The following is a 12,125-nucleotide window of genomic DNA, read 5'->3' as shown; positions in this document are numbered from 1 at the left end:
TTTTAGTTTTGTCCTTATGGAATGTCTTTCAATGTTTTGAAAGATAAAGAGGGAAAAATTAAATGAATTTGAGAAAATATATATTTTTTTAATATACCAGTGTCAATTTTAATGTTAATATATTTACAACAGGACTAACAATGCTGCTCCAGAAAATAATTAAACCCTTACAAAATTTGACATGTAATACATTTTTTATTATTATTATTAAGTAAAAGCTTGTATTATTTATTACATCAAAATATCAGAATAATAACAGATTTTACATAATTAAATCAAAATGTAAAGAATACTGATATGTGAAGCATTTTGCATTTTTCACATAAATTATTTTTTTATATTACTGTCATCACACACGTTGTATTTTAATATATTTAGAATAGGACTAACATTAACAACGGGTAAGCTGCTCCAGAAAATAAATAGGCCTACATAATTAAAAAAAAGCGCATGCAAATGTGCCATGCTTGCTTGTTCATCTGTATTACACAAAAGCTTTTATTATTTAGTAAATTAATTAAATGTTATTTATTAAATCTTATTCTATTAGCCTATTATTTATTTATTTATTTATTTATTTATTTACATATCAGCTTCTATCCAAATGTATAGTTTGCTGATAATATCCAGAAGTTCACATTTTTCATACAAGACGGCGAACAAGTTGGTTTTCCTGTAGGAGGCGCTTTTGATAAAACCTAGAGGCGCTTTAGAAACTCCCACAGACCTTCGTAGTTATAAAGTGCGGAGAAGTTTGAGAAGACAAATCCTGCATGTCCATAGTTTTCTGGAATATGAAGAAAAGAATGACCTACTTGAGACATCTTTTCATTTTGGTCACAATGCGATGCTTCGTTCAGAGTGAAACAGAGGCAATACGACCAGGAAAAGGTAAGTGACTCCATCAAAGAATATTGTATTAGTAAATGGATGCATCACACTTTCTGTATTGACAATGCTGTGATTTTCAATTATATAATAACAGTGCCTTTTTAACGGTGCTTTAAGTGTTTTAAAGTCATGAAATGATGGGTCATTCCGTTTAAACATGTATATTGTACCCTACATTAACACACAATTTGTGTAAACAACTAGAATATTATTGACATTTTTTTTTAAAGGAAAACAACAAAAATAATTTTTACGTCGTTTTGGTCTCCCTAGCCATGTTTGCTAATGTATTTATTCTCCCTCAAAATATTTCATTTTAGTGAAAATATTTTACAGGTTATCACACAAAATCAGTTATAAACGCCCTCTTAGTGTACAATTTGTGTACAATAAAGCTGTCATAAGGACATTATCATCATATGAAGGTGATTTCAATTGTCCCCTTCCATCCCACTTTTTTATATTTTGCTTGTATGGCTCAATCTTAAATTCAGTTAACCTACCCTGTTTTTTCTAGGAGACAACTGATTTTTGATTTGTCCTTTTAATAAATATCTCATAGTGCCATGACCTAAGCTTTATCAGAATATCTACTAATTCTGGAAGTAAAAAATGTATTATTGATAACATTCTTGATGTAAATCTCAGCAGACATGATCATGTGTTTGTGTTGCATGCAGTGTCAGGTGTGTTTTGCACTTTTAAAGAGAAGTCATACAGGCCAGGTGATAGCTGGCATCCCTATTTGGAGCCCTTTGGATTCATGTTCTGCATGCGCTGTACGTGCACAGAAGTATGTATCGACCTTTCATGCCTAATTTACTGTTTTAAGTGTTAAAATGCTCTAGCTTTTTAGTTAAAGGATGCATCATTCATAAATTGCCCATTAATTTGAATGTAATTTTGTACATGCACTTGTCAGATGCACACACTATGGGTAATGTATCAGTGTTTTTGTCTACTCTCATGTGGGTGTATGTATAGTCTGGTCATGTGAAATGCAGCAGCATCAAATGCCCCGTTCTTCGATGTGAAAATCCAGTGACCAACTCACAGCAGTGTTGCCCTCGTTGTGCAGGTATCACAACCCAATGAATTTATATGCATGATTGTGGTACATTTTTATTTGAACTGTCTGACTTATGCATATTGTTGCTTTTCTCTTAATCAGATGAGCACAGAACTCCTGCTGGTCTGCGGGCACCCATTAAAACCTGTAGGTATAATGGAAGCATTTACCAAACAGGGGAAACATTTGCCAATCATGAGCTTTTCCCATCCCGTCAGTCGAACCAGTGTGTCATGTGTACTTGCTCTGTAAGTATTTTTTTTGCATTCATTGTTGTTGCATTCACTATAGTACATCTCTCAGCAATAACAGAATGATACTTGCAAACATAGGAATCTAACCTCAAACAGTTTAATAGTTTTTTGTAGTGTTCTGAAATATAGTGTGAGAACGCAGAGCTTAATTCTAGCAATGCCAAGGTCATGGGTCTCATGTATACCTTAAATGCAATCTAAAATGTTAAAATGAAATGATAATACTACGCTTATTAAACCATAATGCTTTCACCATAGTCATAAATGCAGATGAGAATTAATTTGCTTACTATTCCCTGCCTAACTACATAGTTTCAATAACACAGAGAGAGAAAAAAACAAACATTAAACACTAATGTCTTCATAGTTTAAGTTTTGGTTGCAATCTTATTTACAATTAATTAAATATTGTATCATTTTAAAAGGTTATGTCTTCTTCCTAAGTTGCATACTGTATATTAGAGACATTTTCTGGCCTCATTTGGCCTCATGAAAAAAAGAGTAAAAAACATCACAATCAAGAGTACAATATTGTCATGCGCTGATATTGTGATGCTGTTTTTAATTAGTATGTCAAGAATAATTAATATTCTTTTTACGTTTGTATTATTTTTCATTAAAGAACGGAAATATATTCTGTGCATTGAAAACCTGTCAGCCCATTACATGCTCCTCACCAGTGTCAGTCCAGGATACTTGCTGCTTGGTGTGCAAAGGTGACAATATATTTGCAATTTCTTTTTTCCAATTTAGAGAATTGTAGCCTATTTCAGTTATATCATCAAATGCAAATGCTGCTGAGAAGTATGTATTCTATGCTGAAATTGAAGGTGCATTCATATTTGAATCCCCTTATTGTGTTAATACCATTTTCTCCTTTGAATGAACAGAAAGTGCAATTGATATCAATTCTGCATCATTTGAGGATGGAGGACAACAACTGAACAGAGGAGTTGTATGTATTTTCTTTTTCAAGAGACTCACTGTACTCTTTAAAATGTGTTTTATTCTTTCATTCATGCTGCTCTTTAATAGGATGGTGTTTAAACAAGTGCAGTTACAACATTTGTTTTATGTGTCCTGAAACACAAGAGGCATTCTGTGGATCACTGTGCTGCGGAACAGGTCAGGGGTCGCTCAGTTAGGGCCACTCCATCGACACTCCGGGGGTCTCCCAGAGGTCTCAACCTGCAGACACTACACCTTAAAGGAGCTGCCGAAACTACTGTTAAAATTCTTCTGCAGCGCAAACATCAGAGAGGTAAACAATAGGGCTTTTCACACTTGAACTAGTTAACCCCGGGTCTTTCTACACTCTTGTTATACGGATTACAAACCGTAACGCTCTAAATATTTAATTGGTTTGAGTAGGAAAAGCATAAAGGGGTGGTAAAACACATTCTTTCGAAGGCTTGATTATGTTTGTGGGGTGCACTGTAACTTTGTTTCTTTAAAAGCGAATATCTCCCTTTGCTTTAAACTTTGAACGTTGTAACATTGCAGATGTTGTTAATGCTCAAACAGCAACATTACACACTAGCTAAAGTTAGAAAAGTGAAATGGTGTTTTGCCACCCCTTTAAATAAACTAGGTCAGTCAAATAAACTCTTATGAGTATTTAGCACTTTCTTTTCCTTTCAAGTTCACATAACTTATATATTTTAAGTAAACTGAATTATTTAATTGTATTACATTTTATGAAATTGTTTTCTTTTAATTTAGATGAACTTAAAGTCCCAGTGAGCTGGAAGTAGCAAGTGAGTTTTCTTCAGTGCTGTGACGTATAAGATCGATTTTGATTTCATGAGGAATTTAAGTTTAACTGAAACTGGGCTGGGATTTCTATTTCCCAGCATGCTTTGCACATGGCACTCGAAAGGGAGAGTAGATGCTCAAAATAAGTTTCATACGTTTTTTTTTTTGTGTGTGTGTGTGTGTGCAAAAGTAATGTTAAGAGGGATATTTAGTAGTGATTAATGTTTTGTTATTCTAATGTAGATGAGTTAATGTGTTAATGTGGGTTTTTGAAGAGTTGTTTTGATGACAAGTGGTGTATGTGGCTTTGTTTGAGAGCGTGTGTGTTAAATGTTTTATATATCTGTACTCATTCAGCAAGTCCTATACCATGCCATAGTTGACATGTTAGCGAATTTACAAGTTAGCGTTTTCTAAATTGGCTTGTTATAGCTTGCTGTTTATGCTAATAAAATGTTCATGTTGAGGTTACATAAAAATGTTAAGTTAAATGTATAAATTAGTGCACCAATATTTCAAGTTAAGAACAATCAAATGCCAGTGGTTCCCCCAAGATTTTCCTATGGGATTTTACTCTGTAAACCCGAATAAGTTAAGATATTCAAAGTTGAAGTAAGCATAACTGGCAAATTTTCATTTTTTACTCATGCATTTAAATTGCTCTTTACTTTAAATATTTGCTAATATTAATAGCTAATTCATACATTTCACTTAAAATGATCATGTAATCTCATTTTAAATATTTTTAGTTGTGGAACTTGCCTAGCTTTAACTAGCTAATTCAGTAAATGCTAACTTGCTAATTAGTAACATAATAATTATTTAATAGCATTAGCATAGCATAGCAGATGTTGAATGAGTATGACAATATAGCAAATAAAACGCATCTCTTCTCAAACCAAGCTCATGCAACACTCATCAATCATGGTAACCCCCAAAACAAACCACATAACAGAAACGCTTCTCTATTAGCGTAGCAAAACATTAAACACTACTAAATCTCTCACTTAACATTAATCTTCCATGAAAACATTATAAAACACTTATTTTTAGCATTTACTCCACCTTTCGAGTAGCATGGCAAAGCATGCTGGCAAATAGAAATCCCAGCCCAGTTTCAGTTAAATTTTAGTTTGTATAAATTAAAAGAAACACGTTAATAACTCAAAACAATGGAAGGATTCAGACTACTTAAAATGTGTCAGTTTTGTGAACTCATTTGCAAATTATTCAATCAAATTCATTTGGTTCGAGTAGGGTGCACTTAAATAAAAAATAATTATTATTTTGATCATTAGTGGTGTTTTTTTTACATTTATGAGTAAAATAAGGTCTGTGAAATACATATACATTTTACTCTACAAATTAATTACACACCCATATCAATAGCATGGATTTTGAAGCTGGTATTGTAATTTATTGAAACACAAACCTTATTTTACTCGTAAATTGAGAAACCCAATGCCATAGGAAAATTTTGAGGAAATCACTGGCGAATTAGTCTTCTGGGTTTTGATGGCATGCCTGCAGCACTTTATTTACCCGGGTTAAAAATACTGGGTATTTATAAGCTGCTGTTTCACATTGTACATTTCTAAACCCTAGGTTAACATTCGTATTTGCGGTGTCAGTGTCATTGATTGGACGTTCACATCATGCGACTCGTTTACATAAAGGCTCTAGCATTGAGCATCTTCATATATTGCCATTGTCAATTGCAACCAACGGGTCGAAGGTCCAAATCAATGCAGTTTCAAAGGGCTTCAGAGGGCTCAGCACGATCCCAACTGAGGAATTGGATCTTATCTAGCGTAACCATATGTCATGTTCTACTATAAAAAATAAAAAATAACTTTTTAACCTCAAATGTGCAACTTCGGTGTTATTATTCTTCACGTTCTTCAGGTTCACGTCATCACGTCACACATGATGTAGGTGGAAGTACCGACCCACTGCCAAAGAAAATTATCCTCCAACTTTAAAATTGTCTGACATCGTTGTTTTACCTTGATTTTGGTAAAAGGCGTTTGAATTAACCTTTGCAATTTGGTTTTAACACTGGGTCTGCACTTCCACATACATCACAGCCGTGATGAAGTCACACTTAATGCAAAAGCAGAACACAAAGGCATGTATTTCAGGTTAAAAAGTATTATTTTTTTTTGTTGAAAATGAAAGATGGTTTCGCTGCTAAGACCCTATTCCTGGGGTCGTGCAGAGCCCTTTGAACTGCACTGATTTGGACCTTCAACCTTTTTGGTTGCCACTAAAGTCCATTATGTGGCGAAAAATCCTGGAAGGTTTTCCTCAAAAAACATCATTTATTTTCGACTGAAGAAAGAAAGACATGAACATCTTGGATGAGATGCGGGTAAATAAATTTTCAGGAAATGTTTCATTTTGAAGTGAGCTAATCCTTTAAAGGGTTAGTTCACCCAAAAATGAAATTGACGTGATTAATGACTCACCCTAATGTTGTTCTACACCCGTAAGACCTCAGTTCATCTTCGGAACACAGTTTAAAATATTTTATATTTAGTCAGAGAGTGTATGGAAGTGTATGCACACTATACTGTCCATGTCCAGAAAGGGAATAAAAACATCATCAAAGTAGTCCATATGTGACATCAGTTAGTTAATTAGAATCTCTTGAAGCATCGAAAATACATTTTAGTCCAAAAATAACAAAAACTACGACTTTATTCAGCATTGTCTTCTCTTCCATGTTTGTTTTCAAACCTCAAATAAAGATTCAAACGGTCATGAATCAGCGGATTGATTCATGATTCGGATCGTGTGTCAAACTACTGAAATCACGTGACACTGGTGATCCGAATCATGAATCAGTAAGCTGATTCATGACCGTTTGAATCTTTATTTGTCACATATGGGCTACTTTGAGGATGTTTTTATTCCCTTTCTGGACATGGACAGTACAGTGTGCATACACTTGCATACGCTCTCGGACTAAATATAAAATATCTTAAACTGTATTCCGAAGATGAGCGGAGGTCTTTACGGGTGTGGAACAACATTAGGGTGAGTCATTAATGACATCAATTTCATTTTTGGGTGAACTAACCCTTTAAGCTAGCCTGACAAGCCAGACCCACATAAAGATGTTGGGTCTGTGAACCCACCATCAACAAGGCTCAATCTGAGGGGCGGGATAAACGGTTGTCTTTAAAATTCCCTCTGCACGCGATAGGATAGCGCTACGACCAACTAGACAAAGTGAAGCGGAGTTAGTTGACAATTAAACTTTCAGCGTATCCATTCTTAAAAATGATTTCAGTATTGTTCTTTGTTCTTTTCTCAGAGAAAAGCTTAACTCCAAGTCTTCTAGAGTCGTGGCCAAAGCCGATGTGAAATACCACTGTTCGCCAGCTTCTTTGTTTACAAGTATCATGCAGAACCTCTGCAAATCTGCCATCATTATGTTAAGCCCTCCCACCGACTCTATATATGATATGCTTGGCCTGACCAGACTTTGGTTTTTCCAGCTCACAAGTCTATGGAGAGTTGCTAGACGAAACTCACTGCAAATTAGATTTGCTGCTGCTTGGGTGCGTCTAGATTTCTAGGTTCTAGTTTTCTACCTTTAAGCATCTAGCTGTAATTGCCAGTTTACTCATTTGGCAGCCCAATATGTGGGGATATTAACCCCGGGTAAAAAGCAGTGCTAACTTCACTTCCGCATTACAAGTGTGAAACGTTCCTTTACACAGGGTTAAAAGCAAGGTTTAGAATGATGATAACCCGGGGTTAAACGTAGTATAAAAAGACCTTTTAATGCACCACTGACTAAAAATGTGGAAATTGCTTATCAAAATCCAATAAAGTCATATCCAGTCAGTAATGTAGGGTTTCTGACTTTGTCTAAGCTTGTGTGTACAGTGGCAAGACCTATTCTCATGGTGACGTGTGGCACCCGGTTCTGGGGAAGGTCTTGGATTGCATTCTGTGCACCTGCAGGGACGGCTATCAAGAATGCAGGCGCATCACGTGTCCTAACCAGTATCCATGCCAACATCCCATAAAGATAGAAGGGAAATGCTGTAAGATTTGTCCAGGTAGGCATATCAGTGATTTCATATTTGCAATTAAACTTTCATGTTTTATCAATGTGTTTTTTTGAACATGTTTCCAGAGCTCAAAGCAGAGAGCAACAGGACAGATTGTTACCTTGCTCAGGACAATCACAGTCTCCTGATTTATAAGGTTGAACCCTCATCAGCTGCGCAGTCAGAAGATAGGGTACGGATGATTGCCATCGAGAGACAAGGAGCCACGGAAGTTGAAGTGCAAGTCTGGAAAACTGTTGAAGGTGATGTTGGTGATTTAAATACGTTATAATAAAGATAATACTTTGTTTGGTTGACTATTATAGTGTTAAACACATCATTTCCATCACCCCTGGAACAACCTATTGTTGGAGAGCAAAACAGAGAGAAAAATTCTTTCACTTTAACAGATTTCATCCAAATTTCTAGTCACTGACCTAGATATGCAATTTTATAAATCTTTGCCAGCTCTCAGCTGCAAGATAAGGTTGCATTATTTTAGCTCTATGGCACCAGATTTAGGAATCGCTTCAATACTATTGGAATGACTCATTTTATGATGTTAATTATTCTAGTGTTATTCCTTTAAAACTGCCTTCTAATCTTTGCAGGTGTTTTGCATTTGATGAAGACAGGTGACATTCAGAAGAAAGACCTCATAGAGCATCCGGAAAATTACATCTTGCTGACCACATTAGACGAGGGTTTGTTTCATTTTTTTCAATTCCACCAAATTAGTTTTACATTGGTTTGTAAAATATGACATTTAAACATTCAACGGTGTATTTCTAAAGTTAAAAATGAGTTTGACTTGAACACACTAAACATTTAGGTGAATAAAAGGTAAACTTATTCCTCATACTGGTATGTATGTTTTAAACAGCCATGAAAAGAGACTTCTAGAGACAACACTGAATATTTGAGCTAGGAGGATTTTCAGCTGCCAGGAAATACGATACAGTAGAGGAGACCAGAGGAAATTGAACATGTCTAACATGTAGATTTTTGATTTCCTTTTTACAAATTTTCTGTGTAACTATTTCAGCAAGTCACTCTTAATGCATTTTGTGTGCATCGTGTGCAAGTACCAGACAGACAGGCCTGATTCACACTGGACGCTAAAGCAGTCTGTCTTGAACTGTCCTTCTTCTGTTTGCACAGACACTTGGAGAAAGTTCAAAGAAGAAGAGGACAAGCAGAAGGACTTCAGTAAGATTAGGAGCTGTGAAGTCGGGATCAAGGAAGTGGTGAAGTACTTAAACCCTGAACAGCTGGACAGTCTTTGCACTTCTTAGTCTCCTCCCCACTCTAACACTGTGCCATCCCAGTCTGACACTCATTTTATTACCAGCAGAACACACACACACACACACACACACACACACACACACACACACACACACACACACACACACACACACACACACACACACACACACACACACACACACACACACACACACACACACACACACACACACACACACACACACACTCACACTATGTGTATTTATGTATTTAGTACAAAACCAGATGCTGGCAGCAGGTAGTCTAAAGATCTCGTTTATTACTATGAGTCAGTTTATCGCGAGTCTTTATGAGTTTGACATCCCAGAATTCATTCTTTCTTCTTTTTTTCCAGAAGCCTTGAGGTCAGTCATTTTTCTTGCATTGCTAAAAAAAAAATGCACGTTTAGTATGGAAAAAAGTGAGTGAATATATTATATTTGGGCTGGAATTTTGAGGAAGAAAAGGTTTATCATTACTAAAGGAAATGATGTATTATGTATGAAATTATGTTTAGCAGGCATCCACTGTGTGTAAATAAGAGAAAAAAAACCAAGGATGATATAGACAGCTTATTGGCCGGAATGCTTTTATAAAGTTGACGTAGGCCACATTTCTTTTTCCACTGTATTTAGTTAAACGCTACTCATATATGCAACATGGATAAACTGAAAGTACACTATTTATTGTAAAGTGAAAGCAGCCAACATCGTCATTACTTCGATAGAATTTCTTCTATGCAGAAAATGTTTTGCATCGTGATGTATGTAGCGTGTATATTGATCTGGTTATGTATAACTCGTATGCACGAGTTGATGATGACAAATGATGACAAATATATTGGGCTGATGACCTGACTAAACAATATAAAATCTTATTATGGAGCTGATATCTTTGCGGTTATTTTATAGACTCTTGTTTTCAAAAAATTGCCTAATGCAATAACTATAAAAGGGTTTTTACATGTAGTTTTTGCATGCGTTACGTGTCAAGCTTCCATGTACTAAAGCAGGTCATTAGTTCACACAATCATTGATGCTGATGAGAATCTTTTCATAATGTCGCAAATGAGCAGCCGACGTGATGGGATGTTTACTTTGAGCAGAAACTAACAATCCGTTGCGGCATAAATGAGTAGAAACCTGTTGCGGCCCGTCATCATGATGAGCTCCTGACATCGTTTGTTCTTCGGTCGTGCTAATCACAAGGAACCGAGACGGGCCACCGAACCCAGATTGGCGCAGTTCAGGGAGTTGTGAGTAATATCCCTTCTCTCCAGATCCCAAAAGCCCACTTTCCTCCTCTGTCACAATGAGTCATTGTGCTGGCCGCACACAAAGTGCCAGACGGTGCTGCTCATCTCTCACTGAAGGCCTGACAAAATATTTTGAAACAGAAGCCCCTCAGTTGCAGACCTTAATAGTCACACAATGAAGCTGTGAATTATTTCCGCTGGCTGTTGGATCTAACAGTTTCTGGCAATTTGTTCTCTTTGAACGGCTTTGGAGGGAGACAAAGGGGATTTTACTGTGCACTCCTATTTCATTTTCTCTCTTTGTGTATGTTAGTTTAAGGGGATGGTCGGACATCCCGTTTGATCCATACGCTGGCTGTCGTTTCACAAAGAGAGCCTTTTGTTACGGCGAGAACCTTTCAATTTGTTATGTCCATGTTGATTTGATGGAGCCTGAAATGGCTTCAGCTCACCGGGGTTCAACACTTGCGAAGTTGATTTTAAACATAGCCCTATTGGCACCTTCGTTTTTTTTAGCTAAAGGTTGTGAATTTCCCAATAAATATAATTCAGCTATGCATGCTTAGTCTTGGCTCTGGCAATCTGAACAGCTGGGGGCAATCACTGAGTATAAATCAGGTGAATGGGTCAGTTCTCTGTGTGAGTTTTCCTGCTCAGCTTTACTTCCAATTGTTGCACATAAAAGTGTAAATGGAGTTACGTTTCATATTGGGGTGATGATCGGTAGCTATTTGAAAGCCAGCTGTATTACTCTTTAATTTGTACTGTATTCCTAACTTGTAGCACGTCCTGATAGAAGGCAGGTGATGAAACTAAACAAATATACAGTGGTGGACAATGTACACTTGAGTAAAAGTACAGATACACTAATAAAATATTACTCCAGTGAAAGTGCAAGTACTCCTTTGAAATTTGACCTTTTTCATTTAATTGTATTAAAAAGAACTAATAGACAAATCATGTTTATATATACATGTTCATATCTTACAAAAAAAATTATTTATTGATTAATATATTTTATTTTATTACCGAAGCATACTCTGTTAAAACATTAAACTTCAATATACTTAAATATTCAATTTAATTTTCTGAAAATTCAAGCTTCAAAATAATTGAAATAACAAAATATAAAAATATAAATATATAAATTTATATTTTTAAATATAAAAATTAGTGTTGTTAAACGATTAATCGCATGCATGCATATATATATATATATATATATATATATATATAGATATATATGTGTGTATATATATATATATATATATACACACATATATATCTATATATATATATATATACACACACACATATATATATATATATATATATATATATATATATATATATATATATATATATATATATATATATATACACACATATATATATATCTATATATATATATCTATATATATATATAATATACAAATTTAACATATTTTTGTTAAATAGATAAATGCATGTGTATATTTGTATAAACATAATAATTATACATAGTACACACACACATTATGTAAACACAAAACTTTTTTCCGGATGCGATT

The 12,125-nt window shown here is 35.1% G+C and overlaps 1 protein-coding gene across 1 annotated transcript; it reads left to right on the top strand.

Moving 5' to 3' along the window:
- The first annotated feature begins 315 nt into the window (after positions 1-315).
- On the top strand, positions 316-9,504 carry chrdl2 (chordin-like 2). The gene is made up of 11 exons (XM_067423985.1): positions 316-891; positions 1,572-1,684; positions 1,876-1,969; positions 2,063-2,208; positions 2,837-2,930; positions 3,105-3,169; positions 3,307-3,475; positions 7,854-8,042; positions 8,120-8,296; positions 8,645-8,737; positions 9,195-9,504. Exons 1-11 carry the CDS (start codon positions 774-776, stop codon positions 9,326-9,328), a joined length of 1,392 nt encoding a protein of 463 aa, XP_067280086.1. The 5' UTR covers positions 316-773; the 3' UTR covers positions 9,329-9,504.
- Positions 9,505-12,125: the final 2,621 nt, after the last annotated feature.

The sequence above is a fragment of the Pseudorasbora parva genome, chromosome 18 (genome assembly GCF_024679245.1).
Source record: "Pseudorasbora parva isolate DD20220531a chromosome 18, ASM2467924v1, whole genome shotgun sequence".
Classification (NCBI taxonomy): Eukaryota; Metazoa; Chordata; class Actinopteri; order Cypriniformes; family Gobionidae; genus Pseudorasbora; species Pseudorasbora parva.
Note: the sequence above shows the minus strand (reverse complement) of the source record. Positions and strands in the feature narration are given on the sequence as shown.

Coding starts and splice junctions, on each gene's coding strand:
- chrdl2 (XM_067423985.1), top strand. CDS start 774: ATGTCCATAGTTTTCTGGAATATGAAGAAAAGAATGACCTACTTGAGA. Junction 2,209..2,836: donor GTGTCATGTGTACTTGCTCT/GTAAGTATTTTT, acceptor TTTTCATTAAAG/AACGGAAATATATTCTGTGC. Junction 2,931..3,104: donor TTGCTGCTTGGTGTGCAAAG/GTGACAATATAT, acceptor TTGAATGAACAG/AAAGTGCAATTGATATCAAT.